The sequence below is a fragment of the Accipiter gentilis genome, chromosome 8 (genome assembly GCF_929443795.1).
Source record: "Accipiter gentilis chromosome 8, bAccGen1.1, whole genome shotgun sequence".
Classification (NCBI taxonomy): Eukaryota; Metazoa; Chordata; class Aves; order Accipitriformes; family Accipitridae; genus Astur; species Astur gentilis.
This window is the reverse complement of record NC_064887.1, coordinates 33,081,599-33,104,081: the sequence shown is the minus strand read 5'-3', so window position 1 is coordinate 33,104,081 and position 22,483 is coordinate 33,081,599. Positions and strand designations below refer to the sequence as shown.

General features: G+C 50.1%; 1 protein-coding gene across 4 annotated transcripts in view; it reads left to right on the top strand.

Annotated features, from left to right (window-relative positions):
• TNR (tenascin R) overlaps nt 1-17,225 on the top strand; it is an 80,990-nt gene extending 63,765 nt beyond the window's left edge. For all 4 annotated transcript variants that reach the window (XM_049808684.1, XM_049808681.1, XM_049808683.1 and 1 more), the window contains 12 exons: nt 478-744; nt 859-978; nt 1,494-1,637; nt 2,275-2,394; nt 2,955-3,098; nt 3,690-3,820; nt 4,810-4,942; nt 7,924-8,075; nt 9,035-9,131; nt 9,941-10,102; nt 11,713-11,876; nt 12,328-17,225. In XM_049808684.1, coding sequence (XP_049664641.1) covers nt 478-744; nt 859-978; nt 1,494-1,637; nt 2,275-2,394; nt 2,955-3,098; nt 3,690-3,820; nt 4,810-4,942; nt 7,924-8,075; nt 9,035-9,131; nt 9,941-10,102; nt 11,713-11,876; nt 12,328-12,447 — 1,754 coding nt within the window. In that variant the 3' untranslated portion in view covers nt 12,448-17,225. The remainder of the gene's footprint in view (nt 1-477; nt 745-858; nt 979-1,493; nt 1,638-2,274; nt 2,395-2,954; nt 3,099-3,689; nt 3,821-4,809; nt 4,943-7,923; nt 8,076-9,034; nt 9,132-9,940; nt 10,103-11,712; nt 11,877-12,327) is intronic.
• Nucleotides 17,226-22,483: the final 5,258 nt, after the last annotated feature.

Sequence of the window (22,483 nt, the reverse complement as noted above, 5' to 3'; positions counted from 1 at the left end):
CCAGCGTGGGGGCACTGTCCCCTTCACCAGCAGCACTGAGCACACTTGCTTGGCTGGAGGCTCCCATAAGGACAAGGCAGGGTTGGGGAAACTGACAGCTCATGCTGTCCTCTGTGGTCAGGGTGGCCTGTGTGTCCATAAGAAGGAGAAATGAAGCCTTGAGGGACCTCACAAGGACCTCTGGATGAAAAGCCAGCAGTCAAGAAGCCCAGACAACACATACCATCTGTAGTGGGACAGTCCCACCACTCACCATATGGGTCTGAGATGGAGAGTGTTTGCAGGCAGACCTGAGAAAAGCACCATTTTTCACCTCCTGCTTCTGCCTCTTGATCCCAGCACAGTTTCAGATAATGGAGAGCCCAGAGCTCTGGGTTTGCCACCTCTCTTGGGTATTTCCCGTACAAGTGCTGGGAACAATGTGGAGGCTGGAGTCTCCAGACGGTTGGGGTTGCATCTCCCCTCTCCATCTTTCAGGGGTCCGGCCCATCACGCAGCTCCACTTCTCCCAACTGACGTCCTCCAGTGTGAATGTCACGTGGAGTGACCCATCCCCACCAGCAGACCGCCTCATCCTCACCTACAGCCCCCGGGACGAGGAGGAGGCACAGCAGGTCACACTCGATGGCACCCGCAGGCATGCCAGCCTGACGGGCTTGCAGCCATCCACCGAGTACCTGGTGTCACTGGTGGCCATGCATGGTGCCATCAGCTCCGAGCCTGTCGTGGGCTCCATCACGACAGGTACCATGGGACCCGCTCTCCCACCAGGCATGGGATCCCTCTGGGAGGGCAGGCAGGGGGGTGGGGAGTGGACCTGCCTCCCACAGCTTTGTGCTTTCTGCTCCATCTCACTAGGGATTGATGCACCGAAGGACCTCAGGGTGGGCAACGTCACCCAGGAGTCCATGATGATCTACTGGAGCCCTCCCATTGCTGCCTTCGACCACTATAGAATGTCCTATCGTGCTGCTGAAGGTAACCAGTCAGACCACTCTTGCTCATGCCCTGAGCTCACAGCTGCCAACCCTCCCTCCATCCACTGGCATGAGCAAGCCACCAGATCATCCTCACCCCAGGCAGCATGCCAGTGCCCTGGACAAAGCCACCGATAGCTGGGATGGACCAAGAGGCTGTGGGGACAAAGGATGGGATGTCTGGGACAAGGATGGGAAGGGACAACTGCAGTCAAGGGCCAGCGTGGCACAGACAGTGACCCCTGCAGTGTGCCCTCCCCAGGGATGGTTAATTCAGGGCCCAATCCTGCTTCCCCTCGCTCATCTCCCTTGGCTCCAGTTTTGCCTTTGATGCAAAAAATGTCAAGCCAGCAGAGTGATGGGCACGCAGGCGTGCACCTGCAGGCACAAAATCCAGTTACCCCCAGTATCAGCCCTGAATAGGGCTTGTGGCGTTGCCCTCCCCTCCCAAGCACCTCCTGTACCCCAGGGATGTGGCCAGCCGTGATGCCAAAGCTCTTGGCTCCATCCCTGCAGGAAGGACAGACAGCACCGCCATCACCAGTGATGCCACCGAGTACGCCCTCCGCCACCTGCAGCCTGCCACCAAGTACGAGATCAGGGTGAAGAGCGTGCGGGGCCGGGAGGAGAGCGAGGTGGCCTCCATCACCGTGCACACAGGTGGGAAAGAGCTCCTGGTGGGCACGTAGCAATCAAACAGTGCCAGGTCCAGCCCTGGGCAGGGCTGGCAGCCCCTGCTTCCACTAGCAGTCAGGCAGCTGGCAGAAAGCTGGACCTCACACCAGCCTGATGCAAGCTCAAGATGATAAGCGAGGCTCACAAGGGCCCAATGTGGATTTTTGAAGTATGTCTAAGCAAAGCTTTTCCCAAATATGCATGGGTAGGCATGAGGGGGGAGTGATAAATCTGTGTACCAGGCATGGGGAAGCCAGAGATACGATGATGGGCAACCATGACAACCTTTCCTAAAGGGAGTGCAGACTTCTAGAAATAATCCCTGGGGAAGCCCTGACACAAACAGCATCTGCTGCAAGAATAAAACCCTCTGCTATCCTCAGACTCCTCAAAACCTAAAGTACCCCCTAACATCCCATGCTGTGCCTCAGCAAAACAGTGGAAGAGCAGCCCAGGTAGCAGAGTAGCACAAGCTATGACATCTCTGCTCTCCAGCTAGTGTAGCAATTACACCTCTGCAGGCACACATGCCTGGGCAGCAAGGCAGGACCACAAGAAGCCCTTCAAGTTCATTGCCCAGTCTCTTAATGCCTCTGACTCTCTGAATCTGTCCCCCATGCAGCCATGGATGCCCCCTTGGGGGTCACAGCCACCAATGTCACCCCCACCGAGGCACTGCTGCAGTGGAACCCACCACTGTCGGAGGTGGAGAGCTACGTCCTCATCCTCACCCGCCACGCAGGTACGCTGGGGCTCCATTTCAGCTCACCTCCACCTCTCCCCTGTCCCAAAGCCCAGGGCTTGGCAGGTGCCCTCCATGGAGGGAGTAGGGAAGGAGCCCTTGTTTTGGGAGGGCAGCAGCTGGCACATGGCAGGGCTGTACCCCATCCCCAGATGCCAGCTCCTCCCATGCAGGTCCCATGGCACGTGCTTTCCACTGCCCCCCACCAAGCCTCAGAGCATGGCTGTCCCCCAGAGGGGACTGGGATCCTCCCACTTAGCTAACTGGCCCACCAGCAGCAGCCCACAGGCAAGTAAGCACCCATCCCACAGAAACTTGGTGTGTAGCAAACTCAATGAAATGCGCTACTGAAGGGAAAGAAAGTATCAAGCAAATATAGGGACTGTGGGAAAAATAAGACCATCCTTCAGACTAAACACCACCACTACAGCTCAGCTGCTGCACAGTAGCTCATGGTGTTTCAGCAACGTAAGTGCTTTTATTCATGAGGTGATACTCATAGACAGATTTTGGAGAACCACCTTGAACATCTACCCTAACTCATCTCTTTTGGCTTACAGTTGCAGCAGAAACAATTCTCGTGGATGGAGTCAACCAGGAGTACCAGCTGACCAACCTCCTGCCCAGTACCACCTACACAGTCTCTATGTATGCCACCAATGGGCCTCTCACCAGCCAGACCATCAGCACCAACTTCACAACTCGTACGTACAATCACCTCCCCCGCTGCCTGTAATGCATCCTTAGCCATACATCCACCCCAGGAAAAGCAGCCGGCAAGGCTGGCTACATGTGGGTGTAGAAGTAGGCATGTGCCAAAATGACACCCAAATACCAGTGTTGGGCACAACACAAGAACAGAATTTTAATCACAACAAGCATCAACCATCATTTTCACTCTTTCAACAACCATCTACCCCTTTCTTTGATTTCCCCTGGATGTGGTTTCCTGAGAAGACCCTTGACCAGGTCTTTTTCTTGCCCAAGGCCATAGTCCAGAAGAGCACTACAACCCAATTTACTTACAAGAAGCTTGACAGGCCCCATAGCACATGAATTTCAGGGCCGTTACCCTTCAGAGAGCATGCAGGTAGAGGAAGACTTTTAGAGGGTTTGCAGAGCTCTGTTCAAGGATGGGGACAGGTGATGAGGTCTGGAAACTGAGGGTGAGGATGGACTTTGGACTGTAGCTAAGGGTGGCAAGGTTGAATCCCAGTGCACTGAGTTGGGAAGTGGGGCTGGGATGGTTGTGCATGAGAACTTGCACTTCCCTGGGTCTTTATCCACCCTTGCAGTTTTGGATCCTCCAACAAATCTGACTGCCAGTGAAGTCACTCGACGGAGCGCCCTGCTTTCCTGGGTGCCTCCTGTGGGAGCAATCGAGAACTACGTCATGACCTACAGATCCACTGATGGCAGCCGGAAGGTGAGTGAGTCCTCACAAAGAAAGAGGCTCATTAAGGCAAGGAATAACGTGACCATGGAGAAATGAGCAAGAGAAACCCAACAAAGCAAAAGAACGATGGTCACTACGTCAGGAAGAGACCAGAAGGGCAGTCACTACTTTCTGCATAAGCAATACTTTAGATAAACAATTAGGAAAAGCAGGAAGAGATTGCCTAGGGCAAAATCTTTATGCACACCTGCAGGTCTGGGCAAAGAGGACGTACCTGGAAAGTTTGGAGGAACAAGGGAAATTCACAACTTGTGAAACACAAGCAAGCTGAGGCAGGAGAAAATTTTCCTGCAAAGAGAGATGCTAAAAACACCATTTGCCCTTCTTGCAAAAAGCAAGATAGGTAGAGACAGCTAATTAATCCCACAATACAATATATTTGATTATTTAATGAGTGTGTCCATATCTCCCTGTCTGGAAGAGCTATCAGAAATACATCACCGCAAATAGTCTCCTTTCTTTTGCCAGTGTGACTGGCTCACAGCAGCCAGAGGATAATAGCTTTGCAGAAGGGGTTCGATATAATGCTATATGGCATTGGCTGATGACCAGAAAAATTAACATGACAGGAATTGACAGAGCCAAAACTGGCTGATAACAAGGTTTGGCCAGCTCTACTCCTTGTGATGCTTGGGCAATCAGTCATGCCCTGTATTGAGGACACACAGATCCCAACAGAGTTGGTAAACTGAGCACACAGACTGCAAACACTTAAATCTCCTGTGTCCAAACCAGCTAGCTTTCTCCCACCCAAACCATCCCAAAAGGTTGAACACATTCATTGTTCTCACGCTGACTTAGTCCAGGGGTGTAAGCGGCCATGCAACACTCCTTGGCCAGGCACCAAGTGCTGCGGTAGTTCGTCGCTTCCCTTCCCTCCTCACTTGCTCTTTAGGCTCCCCATCACTTTTCTCATCTGTTGCTCTTGGTGTGTACCTCCTTCTGGGACCCATGTACAGGAGCTGATTGTGGATGCTGATGACACATGGATCCGCCTGGAGGGACTTTCTGAGACCACAGAGTACACTGTGCGCCTACAAGCTGCCCAAAACGCCATGCGGAGCGGCTTCGTCTCCACTACCTTCACTACAGGTGAGGACTTGCACTACATCTGGTAGACATGGACAGCTTCTATGGGCTTTCCCTCCTCAGGCAGCATTTCACCATGATCCACAGAGAGGTACATTCATTGCTATGACCTACAGTGCTGCTTTTCTACGAAGAGTTAATGGCTGAAGGATCTGTAATACAAACACAAGACCCAGCCCAGGGCAAGGGAATTTGAGCTTCAGACCAGGAACTATCTACCCGGCCCACTGCCTTGCCCTTGCCCCTCCTCAAATTCATAAACAGAGTGAAAAAAACCACAGAAGTCAACAACACGTATCAACAGGTATGCTCTTGGAGCGAGTGGGGAGACACCCAGCTGGTTCCTCCATGGTGTAGGCATGGTCTGATCTCTTACAAATACCATAGAATAGTTTGGGTTGGAAAGGACCTTTAAAGATCATCTAGTCCAATACCCCTGCAATGAGCAGGGACATCTTCAACTAGAGCAGGTTGCTCAGAACCCCATCCAACCTGACATTAAATGTTTCCAGGGATGGGGCATCCCTGGAAATACCAAGCAAGTGCATCTCCACCGCCATCAGTGGAGTCAGACAGCAAAGCCATCATGCCCGCAGGACTGTGGTCCCACTGATTTTATTGAATTGCATTATTCCTCCCCCCTCTAATTCTAGAGAAGTCACAACCCAGTAAGGCAACGGGAATGGTTTCCTTTCCAAATGAAAGGGTGGGCATCCACAGCCACTGCAACCCTCACAGACAGAGTGCTTATGCTTACAAGAATGAAACTTGCATGAAACTGTCACCATTGTCTCCACCCTTTGCAACTGCTCACATTAGAAACTGTGCAAAGCATATCGTCCCTCACCCTCTTTGAAAAGCCTTGCTAGGCATGGGCACTTAACAGACAGAGTGCATTTTGTTCAGGGCTGAATCTAATTGCATTTCTCCTGGGCTTCAAAAGCACTAAAAAGCCTGAAGATGATGTCCACTGAAATTCCTCCCATCCGCGCTGCCATTTCAGTTAGGAGAGTTCTCCTTGAATCTGCTGTGGATACATTTCCCCATCCCAGTTACATGCAAACGTGCCTTCACCTACTTTTAAGAGATAATAGAAACTATTTACATCAACAAAAAAAGAAAAGACTCTTCTCTAATGCATCTATGGGTCAGGCTTTCCTGTTATTCTCGCCTCTTACATGGGCACACAAAGCCAGTGCAATTCAGGCAGGTGATGGAAAAATGTGTGTAATCTCTGAGGCTGTATTAGGGAGTCAGGGATGAAACTGCATGGGGCTGGCTTCTCAGCTGCGATAAAGCAGCAGAAGCCCATTCACATCAGGCAAGGAGAGCACCGTTTCCATTAAACTCAAATGTCAGACCTCTAGCAGCATTAGAGACACCATTGCCAGCTGATGCAACATCCAAACACAGGTTTAATTTGCTTTTAAGATGAAGATAGGCATCAGCAAGACACCAGTTTCTCCCTACTTACCCCATATATCGATGAGACAGAAGCATCCAAGAACAATCACCGAGGCAATGCAATCCATGGGCAGCAACCCTCAGCGAAGAATCGGGGTCTGGGATTCAATTTACTCTGGCAGCGCATCAGGGCACTTTGCAGAGAACAAGGATTTGCCTTTAAGGAGACCAAAAAAAAAAAAAAAAAGAAAAGAAAAAAAACCCCAGACTTAATTTAAATTGTTTTGCTTTTTTCTGCTCACAGTACACATCCCAGGGTTCTTCCATTCCCTCTGACATAGTAATAGCTTGGCCTCTTTGTTTCATGTTTGCATAAGGTTCTTGGGGAATTGTATACAGATGGGACAAAAGGAAGAAACAGATACAGTATTTATAATTTATGGTGGTTTGAAATGTCTTTCAAGGTCTCCTTGGCTCTTAAAGATATGAATATAAATTAAGAAACAAGTAACCTCCGCAGAGCTCAGGGGAGCCTGAAGTGGTTGTCTTTGAAGCAGTTTTCATTGTTGGATACTATAAAATGCAAACACTGTCTCACCAGGCCTTCCACTACAGGCCATGGAGACAGGAAAAAATAGGGGATCTTCAACATTTGGACAAAGCGATGACCTCTGAATCTTCAGGTCGCAAGGGTGGGGGTAATACACCCAAGTGGGAAATAACAGGCAAGGGTCTGTACCCTGGTCCTATGGGGTATCACACAGTTGTGATGGATGCACACAGTACATCCTTCATATCTTCTCAATGCGTAATTGAGACACCCTCGAAAGCCACATCCATGTTGCCAGCTCTGCACTCATTTACTCCATCATCCATATGCACCAACAGCAAAGAAAAAATGTATTTCCTCTTTTTTGCATTAAATGAGAAGAAACTGAACCCAGAGTCGACATCCCTATACTGCTGGGGCCTTTTAGTTAAGACTCTCTTAAACTCTGGCCCCCAAAATGAGATGTTTCTTCATTAGAGGACACCTGGAGCACAGCCACACAGCCCATGCTGCCCATCTCTAGCATCTCGCATGACCTAATTCCTGCTCAGTTTGCAAGTGACAATCAGCCTGGTCTAAGTCCACCATCATTTCCAAGGGCATGGATAAGGAGAATCCCCCTGGAATCAGTAAAGTCATAAAACTTGTTTGGAGCTGGCAATCCTGAGAGGAGAACAGGTTTTGGTATTTTCACAGCTGTCTAAATATGCTGGTGACAGCTTAAACCCCAGGGTTTCTGACATGGTGCAGAAAGATGGTCCAGGAAGTGACATCCCTCATCATTCATAGCGATGTTACCATGCACCTTTCCAATATAGGATATATAGGACATTCATTAAAATATGCACACAATTTTTCCATTAAATCCTCTGATGTTATTGGCAGATGTAAAGTCCCACCACCTCACAGAATAACTCGGAAAGCAGAAGCCAAGTTAGACCTTTCCTGGATCGTAACCAGTGGGGCCTGAGGTATGTGGAAAGTGTGTCACTCTGCTGAAATTTTGATATTTTATTTATTTATTTTGCAGGTGGACGTGTCTTTGCTAACCCTCAGGACTGTTCCCAGCACCTGATGAATGGAGACACGCTGAGTGGCATCTACACCATCTCCATCAACGGGGACCTCAGCCAGCGGGTTCAGGTCTACTGTGACATGACCACCGATGGAGGTGGCTGGATTGTGAGTAGCCACGGAGTTGTCCTACGCATTGTCCCCATGGCAAAGTAACCCAGCCTCATCCTACCAGCAAAGCCAAGAACCACACTGCGCGGGAACAACAGCAGGCTTAATATCACACGCTTCATTTCCCACGCCATAGGGAATGGCCCACGCTCCAGTAATAACAGTTACACTTGGAGGAATGCCCTTTGATTTATTTGACATGTTTGCTGTGCTTCTGGAGAGCAAAATCTGAGAGTGAAGCTGATTTATTGTTCTAAAAATGAAATTAATGGCCGATAGCTTTCATGGGGAATGATTCACACTGCCTGCAGTAGGAGGGTGTCAGGCATCACCCCGATTGAGTCTGCACAGGAGCATTTTAGAGGAAAATGCCTGTTTGGCTTTTGAATTGCACAAACACTGCTTGTCTTGACATAGATGGACTGACAGCTTAAGTAAATAATGCTCTGGTGCTTTGATTTTATTCATGTCAAACACTTACTTACACGCATTACACAAAACTCTGCTAGATGTATAGTCGAAAAAAAAAAAAGGGCTTCCTCAAATGCTGATTTCTAGCACAGATTTTATTTTACCCAGGAAATTTCCCTCCTTCTCACTCTGCCTCAGATCATCCCCTTGGATATCCCAGAAAGAGCCAGCCAAAAGCAGAATCACGTGCTAGAAAACCAGAGGCACCACACATCGCGTAGAGCAGAAAGGTTGAAGGCTAATTCCTTCCTATTATAACATTGATCTGACTTGGACATCATCTAACACCTCTTCAGTTTCTCCATCTGCACAGGAATTAATTGCATGGCTGCAATTAATACTAACTGGATGAGCATTGCAATTTTTTCCCCTGAAAGGCGCAATGGAAAGACAAAGTATTGTCTTTATTTTGTGTGCCCCAAAGCCCAGCGAGGCCATCCCTCTTCTCCTTCACACTGATTTTTCCCCATCTTCCCCCACCGCAGGTCTTCCAGAGGCGGCAGAACGGGCTCACTGATTTCTTCCGGAAATGGGCAGATTACCGGGTTGGCTTCGGAAACTTGGAGGATGAGTTTTGGCTGGGTAAGACCTTAACTGGTTGTCTTTCATCGACACATCAAACCCAAGCTCCCCGAACACTGTGCTGCTCACCCATGCCAGCCTTTGGCTCCTCACCTTTCACCCCACTCCTCGATGCTCTCCCTTAGTTTTCCTTCCATTGTTCGTTCCCTGTCTGGTACATTAGAAAGTCACTCATGGGCACACCACATAAAAGCACATCGTGAAGGCCAGCAGCTCCCTAATTTGCTCCTCCTAAGAGAGAAGGGAGTACTCTGGGTGTCTTCACGGACCAAAACCCATCATCCTCCTTTGGGTGACTACAGGTTGCATTGGTGGCATCTACAGCTCGTGGGCCTCGCCTGGCCTTGGCCAGCAAGACAGTTGTCCAAAGAAAGTAGGAAAGGGGTGAGTGAGAGACCCAGCACAGCTCTGAAATGGAGTGTGCTCCCCCAAAACCTGAATGTGAGCCAAAGCCAGCCCTGCAGCATAAACACGCTTTGGCTTGTACAGGAGCTTAACAGCAATGTGAGAAGCACCAAGGCTCCACAGCTGAACGCCCCCAGCTTCAGCAGCATGGAGAAAGCTGAACCTGGGCCTTGAGCCCACCTCTCATAGCCACGGGGAGGTGAAGCTTGAGTGGGAACAGAGAGCTCAGACCCCACCAGTGCCAGGAGAGACAAAGACTTAACCAGAAGTGCTGTTGCTCTTTGATTCCTCTCTTCGCTCTCGTTTCCCACAGCCATTTTATTTGCATAGAGCTTTTTTTGTTTGCTCACAGAGCGGATCCAGGCACCAGGTCTCACCAGGTGTCTCGCTGCTTGTCTCACCAGGCTTGGACAACATCCACAAGATCACGTCCCAAGGGCGCTACGAGTTGCGAATAGACATGAGGGATGGCCAAGAAGCGGCGTATGCCTACTACGACAAGTTCTCCATCGGTGACTCCCGGAGCCTGTACAAGCTGCGAGTTGGGGACTACAACGGCACTTCGGGTACAACCTCATTGCTAGCAAGTAGTAGGGAAAAGCTGGGACTGGTGGGTCTGAAACTGCAAAGGAAATCCCAATATCAAAGCTTACTTGTCTGGAGCAGAAAGACACTAACCCACAGCCCTTTCTGCCTTCCTGCAGTCCGTCATGTAAACCAGGCTGACAAATCCCACTAAGGACACAGGGAATTTTCCATTGGGGATTAGGTATTAAATATCAGAGGCATTGCTGTTCAAATAACCAGGTCAATTGTCAGAGGTGTCATCTCACTTGGCAATCACCGCAGCTCACTATTGATGCCATGCTGGAGGGTGTATTTATTGCCTTCCCACAGCAATGGAAAAAATCTGAAATCCTCTGCATCATTTCCTCATGCAGAGGCTAAACATGGTCCAGTTTTGCAAGGACACTGTCACACCTGCTTGCTCCGTTGATGCAGCAGGGCTAGGCTTTGCCCGCCAGAAAACAGTGGGTGCTGGAGGGAGGGGGTCTCTTCCCTGAGAAGTGGTAGAGGGGTACAGCTGAAGTCCCTCTAGCTGGGATAGACATGCCCAATGACTGCAAGCCTCCGTGATCTATACAAAACTTCACCACCATGTACTTAGTAAGGAACCCCACACCATATCTAATATGCAGGAATTTTCTTACACAGTATCTGGTAGTTGCCACTGGACGAGAAGAGACAGGGATCTCGGTTGCGTGCAACACAGCACTTGCTCTGACCTTAAGTCCCAGGGCACGAGGCACACAACCTATTGCCAAAAATGCCAGTAACAGTGCTGCAGACCCAACTCTCTCCTGTTCCTCACGCAAGCTCTTCTTCTAGCCGTCCAGCCAAGGAGCTTCTGCTCCACCTTGAGCAAAGAGAGCCAAGACTCACCAAATGGTTCATTGCCAAGAGGTGTCCTAGTGAACCTTTTGGTGGCTGGACTGCACACAGACACATGGGTCCACTTTGTATTTTCTTAGGGACCACCAAGGAGTATATTATGAATGTCTCCAGTAAGTACATCGCTCAATTGTAATAATGACCATATTTCACTTCGGCTCTTCTTTCACCCAAAAGCAGTTCCCTTGTTCCTTAGGAGGGGAAATGAGTTTGGTGGTTTTGGTGGAATAAGACATCACACACCTTCCAAAAGCTTCTTCCCCTTATCCAAAGGCAGAAAAGAAGGCCAAGCATCTTGATTCAAGAGATGAATGCTTGGTCTCCTTTGGGAGAAAAAGTTCCCTTTGGCTAACAGGAGGGAAAGAGGAAGAAAGCATCCTGAAGTTATGTAGCAGAGACAGGCTTCAGGAAATCAGGGATGCCCAAATCTAGCATTTAATTCATTTCTGAAACACTGAAATTCAGATCCAAACCCATATAGCATTTTATCTGCCAAACCCAAGCAGCCTCTAAGTTTTACTATGGTCTGTACTGATCCTAAACCGACAGCAGAGGACCTCAGATGAACCAATTGTGAGCAATTCCAGTTAACGTTATTCCCAGACCTTCAGCTGCTTGAGCTGTTGATTGGCAGGCTACCACATATACCAGAATATCCTAATTTCCTCGTGAAAGGATCAGATGACTTGGGTTCCACCACCTCTGACAGCACCTCTTTTCACAGGGGACTCCCTCACCTATCACCAGGGCCGGCCCTTCTCCACCAAGGACAGGGACAACGATGTTGCTGTGACTAATTGCGCCATGTCCTACAAAGGGGCCTGGTGGTATAAGAACTGCCACCGCACCAACCTCAATGGCAAGTACGGAGAGTCCCGGCACAGTCAGGTAAGGGCAGAGCTGGGCTGAAAGCCTTCAGCATTTCTTCTAGGGATGCGACCAAGGACAACAGCAAGCCTAGGCTATGGCTGGGGTTGTGTGATCAGTGCACCGGGGTCAGGGGCACTGGTGGGGTGACCCCACACCAGCTGGAGCAAAGGGAACCACCTTCAAGCCATTTAGGCTGATGCTTCATGCTTCACCCTGGCTGCCACAGGCATTTACCATAGCACCTTGTTAAGTTACATTAAAAAAATATGCATAGATGAAATTTGATCGGGGCCTTCGAGTGGTGGGAAAAAACAATCAAGCCATAGCAGCAGAAGAGTTTCTTGCTCCTGCTGTAGCAAGTTCTTCCTCCTGGCTTCTCTACAGCGATCAATGTTGTTTCCTTCCTCTCCCACTCTAGTTTCTTGTTAGGGTCTTTCTTTACCCTGTGCCTTTCTCTCCCTCCTGCCAGGGGATTAACTGGTACCATTGGAAAGGCCACGAGTTCTCCATCCCCTTCGTGGAAATGAAGATGCGACCTTACAACCACCGTAACATCTCTGGGAGGAAGCGACGGTCCCTACCGCTCTAAGCCAGCTGAACCCCCTCCTGCCTCCCACCACCTGACCTTTTCTGTCATTTGTTTGTATTTTATAATATGAAAAGGGAAAAAAAAATTACTACTCGTCTGAGATAGCAACCCGCCCCTCACAAGTGCTAGAGGGAACCACGGCACAAGCAAAGGCCGTGGGAAAGGAAAGACCTCATTGCTTTGCATCTGTCCCAGAGAAATACCAAATTTCCAATCTCCCTACCCCAATACTCTGGCCCTTAACATGAGAAGAAAGAGAGGGAGACAGATTTTTTGATATTTTTTTAAAATATGTAGAAATCCCCAGCAAACCCTGTTAGAAATGTTTGCCATGGGGCTTGTGGCAGAACCCTTCCCCACAGGGACCTTGGTGTGGCCACCTGCACCCCAGTCACGGCCAGGGACACCCGTCCTCTCCCTGTCTCCCTGTCCCCTCCCGGCAGGGAGGTCCCAAGCTTCGTGCCATCTTGTAGACACCAACTCTTCCAGCAGACAGAGGCCCATCTTTCCTTCTGACCTGGTCATCCCTCCCCTATGCCCAGGCACTGTATGCATGGAGACAAAGCGAGGATGAGCAAACACAAGGCTCATCCCATCCCCAGTTTTCACAGATCACACCAGGAGGGCTTGGCAAATATCTGCATATGTAGGCAAACCCTAGAGAGCCCACAGCTCACATGTTGGCCCCAGCACAGCCAAAGTCATCCTCGTGTCCGTGGGGTGTAGGGGAACAAGAGCTGCTCCACCAGCCCCAACCTGCATCAGCCGCTCCTCCAAGCTGAACTCATCCCACTCCAAGTGCATGACATCTGCTTCGGTTATGCTGAGCTTGATGGAGAAGAAAGGAGTCAAATTAGATGATGTGGGAGCAAAATCACTACTTGCGGTCTTGAAGTCTAGGAGCAGCAACCAAAAGACCTATCACACAACTGCAGCCCAGCCTGAAGCTGGCAGCTGGCACAGCCCAGGTGCTCTTGTTCAGGAACCTCCATGCACATGGGGAAGGATGATGACACAGCCAAGGGAAGAAAAGCACAAGCTGAGAAATGCCCATTCCCTTCCTTCTCCTACACCATCCCTCTTTACCACCATCGCAAGAGGGACACAAATCTCAGTGCCTTGGTATGACCATCTCTCTAATGGGAAATCAACTGTTTCCCCTCCTGGAAGGGAGGCTTAGTCCATTCAGATTTTGGAGCACTTCAAGACCGTTGGAAGAATAGAGGAGCTCGCTCTTCCCATCCTTAACTTCTCCTATCTTAAGGAATATGGACCCTTCAGATAACTGTGGCTGCGCTCTGTTGTCATTGACACCACCTCCACATAGCCCAAACAACCACCATGCTGGAGTCATTCCTCTGCTGAGGGCTCTGATCAATGCTGGGCATTGTCACTGACCTGGTGCCGGAGAAGGCACTCATCTCCGTGCTCAAGAACAATGCAGCTCATTGCTGGGTTCGCAGCCAAGAGAGCATTACAAATGCTAAACACTGCTTTTTGATTTGATTACACTGAAGCTGTTTTGTCTCAAGAAACATCTTCCAGATGGCAATATAAAGGCATCTTTGCAGTAGCTTATAATTCAGGCCAGTGTCTCTTTCATGGTCATGCTCCTGGATTTTCTGACGTTACTCACCACGACTGCAGAGCTGAAAAAGGGCGTTAAGCAGGAAATGCAGCGTCCTTGTCCATGCCATGTACTGGCACACAAAATCACAGCTAACACCAAGGTCAGGAGTAGATACAGGGTCCATTCAAGTGGTCAGCTCACAAGCTGCTAGCTCAGCAACATCTCATATGTAAATGTGGCATCTTTTCTTACTTCCCATCAGCAACAAATCAGGCAACAAGTCAACCAGTTGAGGAATAGGTCAGTCAGAGAGGCTGCAGATGATGGGATCTCTTGCAGAACACAGCCAGTGTCACAGGTGGCAGCATGTCACACCTTCCAAGCAACCTGCCCTATTTTAGGCCCCAAAAGCCCACAAGAAGCAGCAGATAGAATCGATTAAAACCTAAGAAGCCTCCTAGTAGACCAGCATAGTAATATTTTTCCCAACATCACCAAGAGTTTATAGGCAAGAAGTGTCCTCACAAAAGCACTATAGCACGGTGGTTATAACTAGGAGCAGAGATTCGCGGTGGATGGCATTCATCGCCTACCTCAGATGGTGCTCTTTGCTTATCTACCCAGGTGAAAGGAAGAGATGTCAGTGGAAACATGGGAGCTCATCACTCACAAACAAGTAGAAGGCAAGAAACCTCTTTTTTCAAAAGTATGAGTCAAACAGAAAATCAAAACAGACCAAGCTTTTCCAGGAGGTTCAAAAGAAGATCCTCAAAAAGGCTGATTATTCTCTAAATAGATTTACTGATGTATATGTCTTGCTCCCTGCTCATGTCTGTCATCCCTTTTACAATTCCTGTAACTGGGATGAGAGAGCCCAGTTGATACAAATCCATCGCCAAGTCTGAAGGACACCCTTGGAGATAATATCCAACCTTCCGGTGCCATTATATACCAATGCTGGTCCTTGATCTCACGCATGGTACCAGGGTGTTGCCTTTCCATTACCATGGTTAAACGCAGTTGCGAAAAATCTTTTAAAGGAAAGACTGCTACACGTCATGGGTTTCTCCTGATGATAACCTAACCCAAGCCTAGGCACACAATCAGCAACGACAACCCGAACATTTGGGCCATTGTCCCTTGTTCACATTGTCCATATACAAGATATAATCTTCCAGAAATTTATTTTTCATCATTGCCTGATGAATTTTTTTTTGGATGAAGTTCCTGACAGTGGTTTCAAGCAAATTTGTGCTTAATGTTGATGCTACAGAATTGCCAGCTGATTAAGTACAGTCTCTCTTCACCCTCCATCACTGGTTGGGCAAGCCCTTTTTCTGAATTCATTCTCCAACCAGACCAAGTTTGGCCCTGTCCCCCATCAGCACAGCATTAAGATTGAATGAAGTCTTGGCAACAAGCCTGAAATTCCCAGAAACCAAGCCTGGTTCCTGTACAGTGCTCATCTCAAGAGGCCTTGGCTCTAGCACGTGAACCATTGGCTGGGGTCTGGTGGGTCCTCTGCCATCCAGCTCATATGACCCAGGCTTGGCCCAGAGCCCAAAAAGGCACCTGAAGATGTTACCCAAACCACACTACCTACTGCGAGATGCAAACTCCCATAACATCAAGCAGGAAGAAGCACGTCAAGTCCTTCACCCAGCAGAGCACCACGCATGCCCAGGACCCTCTCAGCCTTTCAAAGCTGCCTCTTATTTCTAACCCCCAAATCCTGCAACAAAACACCAAGGGACTTGCTCATCTCTTGCCCAATTTTAATTTCCCTCTGTTTCCATTCCTGCCAGACCTCCAAGCCCACCTTCTCACTACACACTGCACTAAAACATAACCAAAGAAAAACAAAGCCCTAAAAGGAAAAGCTGCTTTTAGTAAAGTGATCCTTAAGACAGCATTTATAAACAAATGATTTGGGGAAGGAGAGAGGCCAGGCCCTCCCCAAAGGTAGCTGGGTTTTGGGAGACAGATGCTGGAAGAGTATCTACACAAAGGCTGGGAAGAAGCTTTTGTTTCTACTCCTTATCTTTGCATTACTTTACCATGAGCATCTCAAAGCATAGTACCAGTCTAAATGCACTCTTGCCCCAACCTCTTACCTCCTTCCCAAAGTGATGCTTACCCCAGGTGAAGCATCAGGGTGTGGAAAGCACAGCTCACACCACCTTCGTCCCCAGTGGTGCAGCAGGTGAGGGCTCAGGCAGTGGCGTCCCCACGCTGGAGTGGCCCTGTGCCTGCGACAGGCTTAGAGTGACCTGCTAAAATACAGCAGGAGCCAAAATACCCAGCTGGTGCATCGCCTCTGTGCCAGCACGTGCCCTTCATCCAGAGTCAGAGCCACCCTCCTGGTACGTCCCCACCATCGCACCCTGGGCTCACAACACACCCCCTGCCTTGTGCCTCCCCAGCAATGTCCACAAGCTTTGACCTTACCAGACACTGCCAGCAAAGAGCTCTTACCCCCAAAAAATCTTTAATTCATGCTTACACCCACTAATGAAGCTCTCTGTCCAGGGCCAAGCAAGAAGCCCATGCCTGTTTCTGCCAACCTAGCACCCCAGTATGGCCATCAAACCCAACCGAGCCCCTTGTGGACCACTGGTACCCTGCAGGGTCACCTTCCCCTTTCCTTAAACCTGGTGGTGCCCAGATGGTGGTGGCAGCTGCTTGCTGGGGGAGGTTTGGTGTAAGGGGGAGGGAAAGGCTCTTCCCTGGGGAGATGCTGATGCCCAGACCCACCTCGGTACCCAGCCTGCAGCTCTCCAGGTGCCAGTGGTTTCTCAGAAGGATGGTGACACGAAGACCTAAGAAACAAACAAGCAGCCCCCTGTATACAGGTGTTACCCTGGAATTGTGTTTATTACTTAAAATAAATTAAAAACCATAAATAAGAAGGAAGAACGGAGGCAACGAATCCCTTGGACAGGTTCTAATGAACTCAAACACAAACCAATGCAGCCAAACAAGCAGGAAGGTAAAAGCAAATAAATGCATAAATAAAATAAATAATATAAATAAATAATATATTAAACAAACCTCCCCACCCCGTAATGAAAACGTAGCTCAGAGAATGGGATCGACGCTTGTTAACCATTGTTAACTAGTATTTTTAGTCCTGACCGCTCTTAGGCTATGTATAGTTCCTTTTTTTAATGCATTTTCTATACATTAATAAAAGATACCGAAGGAGCGAGCCGTGTGCCTGTCTGGGAGCAGGGTCCTGGTACATCCAAGCCCACCAGCATCACAGCCCCAACCTCTTGCCAAGCGGGGATGTGTGTCCCCTGTCCCTAATCCTCATTTATCCCATGGGAGAAGGAGCACTGGGGGTGGGGGGGCTCGTTAGCAGAGATTTGCATGCCCTCACCCTCCTGCAAGGGCATGCCCAGCCCCAGTGGAGCTCAGATACTTTTGCATCCAAAGCAGGTGACCACAGAGGCTTGGTTTTTCACTCAGCGGTTTGCAGCTGAGCTGCAAGGTGTCGCACAGCTGAGACAGCCACCCCGGTGAGCCCAGCAGCAGCTGGAAGAAAGCACGTTCCTCGTTTGCAAAGCATGCCAGAAAACACAAACCATGAGGAATAGAGGAGCTGAGAGACAAAGCACATGCAATAGCATTAAAAAAAAAAAAAAAAAAAAAAAACAACCAAAAAAAAAACCCCAACAAAACAGAGGGAGGAAATTTTGGGGGTAGCCCAACATTGACTGGTCGTGCCATCTCCATCCTTGGAGGTGCTCAAGACCAGGCTGGAGAAAGCCCTGAGCAACCTCATCCAACCCCAGGGCTGCCTTGGGCAGCAGGTTGGACCAGAGGCTCCCAAGGTTCCCCCTGCCCAAGTTATCCTGTTAAAATAAATAACAAGAAAGTGACCACAAAGTTGGGTCGGCATGGCTGCTCCTTTAACCCCAGTAAGGCAGGGAGCTGCACTTTGGCCTCAGCCCAGCACAAGATGTTTTGTTAATAAATTTAGCTGCTCTCATGAGCTAGAGAGGCCCTCAGCTCTGCAGTTTGCAGCCAGAGAAAGCAAAGCCGTGGTGCAAATGCTCAGGAGCAGAGCAAAACAACCCCGAAGTCTTCAGTTAAAGCCATTCTCCCAATTTAGACAGCAATCTGTTCCCAGCATGATGAAAACACAACCGAAAACCAAATTGCAAGGCTATTTCCAGCAGAACATGCTCCCTGTGGAAGACAAAAAAAACAACAAAAAAAACCCCCAACCAACACTGATTTAGCAAAAATCTCTGGGACAAGTATGAATTTCAGAGGATTTTGAAAGTTCCCTCTTGTTTCACCTGCAGGCTTTATTTAGACCTCCTTGTCTTAAGTTCTGACATTTGACACGTAGCCAGGCCAGATGAGAAAGCCCAAAAGAAGTTCTTCTGCCAGACAGCTTGAATATTTTCTAAATTTAATTTCAGAAAGACACAACAGGGGAAATTGCTTTGCAGCAGCTTCTCCACTTCTCTTTCTTGCTCTGATTCAAGAGAAAAGAAAAAAAAAAAAGGAAGTTGTGAGCGTGGGGATCCCCTGCCTTGGCCACGGTCACCGGCACAGCGAAAAGCCAAGCCTGAAGCCCAATGGACTCAACTGTTTGGATTAAATGACCTTCTTCATGTCTGAACGGGGTAAATGCCATGCAATACCCTTTAGGCAAGCCTGGGGGTCTTCCCTGCCCATGGGAAGAGCCAAGGGATGGAGATGGCTTTGGGATGTAGATGGCTTTGGGATGAGGAGGAAGGGTTGCCTGCGCTAATGCTTGTCATCCCAGTCTCACCCTGCTTGGCCAAGCAGTTGACCCGATGCAGTGGGTGTCACTTCTAGTTCTTCAGAGAAGGGCAGTGCCCTCCACTGTACCCTCCATTCAGCACATCTGGGGCCAAGTAGGGCTCCCAGGACCCCCAATCCCTGCAGAGCACCCCAAAAAACTCACCTGAAGGAAAAAAAAGACTTCCCATTGCGATAACCAGATGCACGAGGTGGGAAAACAGCACTTGGAGGCTGGTACCTAGAGAAGGCAGGAGCATGTGGAGCCACAGCATCCCTCTGGACCATAACATTTTGGGACCTCCCAAAATTCAGAGCCATGGCCCAGCTCCATGCTTCAGATGGGATGAGAAGATGGTGAGGGCTGGCACAAGCCCTTTCCTAAGCGGTCCAAGTTGTGACTTAAGCCAGGGAGGTGTTTTGACCCACCAAACCAACCCCTGGGGAGCTCCTGCCCCATCACCCATCACAGGTGCCCACCGCCGTCATCACTCTGGCCCCCTCTGCCCTTGCACAGCTCAAAACCACCTGTATACTCCAGACACAGTCCTGCGGTATCCCACATGGTGGGATCCCACATTTCCAGCCTCTCCAAGGAGCACACGTCCCCGGGCAACCCAGGCTTTGCACAGGCAGCACCCACAGGCAGCATGGCCACGCTGTGGGCAGCCACGCTCCTCTTCGGGCACTTCCAGCCACCAGAGAGCATCCAACTGTCCAACTGCCACCCCCCCCTCTCCATCTGCACTTTGTACAGAGATATTTCAACACAGCCCTCTTACCAAAGTCCCCTTCTTGCATGACTGATGCTCGGGAACTTTGTTCCACCAGCAAACAGCAGGAGGGTGTACAAAGGTCCTCAGCAGGGGCGCTGGGCGTGAATCCCAAACCTGGAGCTCAAGCAATGCGTTCCCAGCAACACACCCTGCAACCTCAGCCCAAAAAAAACAAGGGAAATACTCGCCCAGGAGCAAGCAGCACTGCGGGAGGAGGTGTAATGCCTGCAGGAGCAAGGCTAGAGCAGGTCGATGAAGGACCATCCTTGTCCCATGAATTCACAGCTGCTTTATGCCTTGCGGGATGTGATTTTTATAGCACCATCTTTAACATTCTTGGGTTTTAATTCCCCCTCGTAAGCCTGGATGTGCACATCATCCCTTTAAAACCCTCATTCCCATTTTTATATTTTCAACTCCTGTGGCTACAAGCTCTAAAGCTTAATTGTGTGGAGTATAAAAAAAAAAAATCTCTTTTAATCAAATCTAAATCCAGGGCTTTTAAATTTTATGGATTTGTCCCCTCTTCTTGGGATAAGGAGCGCTGTGAATAGCAGCCCACAGGCTTACTCCCCTTTCCCTGCGCTACAGCCACAGCCTCAACATCCAGTGCTTTTTCTTCTTCCAACCTGTTTCAACAATCTTCCACACCAAAAAAATAATCCATACTACATACATCATATTTGAAGCAAGATCCTAGCTGTGATTAGGGACTTGCTTAAAGTGGCACTTCTCTCCTTCCCAGTATTTTAGCTTGCTTTCTGCTGTCAGTAGGGATGTTGGAGGTATGCAGCCCCCTATAGCACGCACCACGCAATGTATAAGCACGCTTATTCCCAGCAGCATGGCTAATCCTCTTGCTCCCACCGAAGTTATCTCCCCGGTGTTACTCCTCTGCAGGCACCGGGGCCTGGTGCTGTTGCTGGACAGCGGAGCGGAGCACACCGGGATGCTGGTGGGAACACAAGCCACCTCTGTTCGCCACAACAGCCCCTTGTCCCCAGGCTGTCCCCTGCGTTTGGTGACATGGCAACAAAAGAGGGGTTTGAAGGAAGTAACTCCGCAAATGTTTGTGAGAAAAACCCTCCCCAAAAGTGAGAGAAGGGGAGGATGAATTGAGAAACCCTCCCTCTAAGAATTTCAGGAGAGGACACTGGAAACGGGCAGCCAGGAGAGCAGCAGCTGAGGGGACAGGGCCGGAGGACCATCACTGGCAGCCAGTATCCCCCCGCTCCTGGGGCAGGCTCTGGCCCTCCTCCCAGTCCCGCGTCCCCCACTGCACTCAAGTCATGCCAAAAGCCGCAGGCATCTGCCCGCTCGCCGTCTCGTATCAGTTCCTCACCTGTGACCCAAGGCCACCACTCTCCCCTGCCCCAGGGGGACTTTGCCCCTCCAAATAAAGGAACCTACTCTCCTTCGTGGGGGGCGGAAAGAGGCAAAACACGCTCAGGAGAAAGGCCTTCGGCGTGTTTTTCCTCTTTCACGCACCACGATTTGCATTGCTCTCTCGGTTCCCTCCCTGCGGGTGGGTGAGTCCCCGCCGAGCGGCCATGCCCAAGCCCCAGCGCCCAGCTGCATCCTCCCTGCCAAGCCCCCGTTAGCAAATGAGATGAGGAGGGGGAAGATTTTGAACTCTGAAGAGCAAGGGTCAAATAGTCCCCAGGCAGGAGCTAAGCCCCAAAGGCAGCACAAAACATCCTGGTACAAGGGTACACCTTGGCCAACCGCTCCAGTGGCACCAGCCAAAATCTTCACGTGGTCCCAAGCCAAGGTCCCAAGCTCACCAGAGATCTCCAGGAACAGCTTCCCCCATGGAAGCGGCTTACAGAGGGCAAAGGGCATCACTTGCTCCTCTGCCTTCGGTTCACACCTCCCACAAATCCAGCCCTCCAGAGGTGACAGCAAGATGCTGCCAGTGACCCCATTCCCATGCCGAGGGAAGGAGCATTCCCCATTCGCCCATGGCTCTTTCACCCCCTGGCCTTCACGTAACTGATCCTTGAGCCATTCCTAAATGGGAAGGCACCACGTCACACTGCTGGGATTCGCCTGGCCTCGGCGCTTTCCCCACTTCCCAGCACGTCTCCTCTCCCCCTCGCCCGCCGCCAGCGCTGCCCATAGGATTTCCTCAGGAAGGAGTTCCTGAAGGCTCGCGCACACAAAACAATCATCAGCTCTAAAATAACAAAAAAGCCCTACCTATGAGGTTTGCTTTCCTCCCAAACCCTGCGGCACATACCAAAACACACCCCAGGCAGAGACATGCACCTTCCCTCCTCCCCAAACGCACTCAGGTCCCTGTACTCTGTCTTTGCTCGATGCAAGCACCAAGTGGAACTTGAGGATGCACCTGAGGACCCCACCTTACTCCCCACCCCAGACCTTTCTAAGCACCAGGGAGGGATGCTCCAGCAGACCCAGACCCACCTCAGCAAGCCCAGCTGCACCCAAAGCCTGCCAGGTAATGGGTCACAAAGAGGCACACCAAAAATCTCACCAGTTTTGGGGCATTTCACCTAAGAACAGTCTTTCCCCCATCCCTGCCCACACAGGACTGAGCCCCAGGCATTCAAGGGCAGCCCCAAACCAGCCCATCAGCACCAAGGTGGGAGCCGGACACCTGAGCCCAGCCCGCCTTTTCGGGAGGGGACAGAGCCCGACAGGCACCAACCAAGGGAGAGAAGGGGATGAAACAGCCCCAAAAGCACCAGCTCAGTGTTTGTTCTCCACCCCCACAAGGGTTACCATCCCATCCCATGTTCTCCTCCAAAGCCGGAAAACCCATTGCTGCTGCTAAAGTAAATACCAAGGGCTGCTATTTTTATCCAGCCCACAGCCAGGCATGTTTTATTTTTGGTGTTTAAACTGCAGGCTTTTTTTGTGGGAGGGGGAAAGGCAGAAACATGGGGGA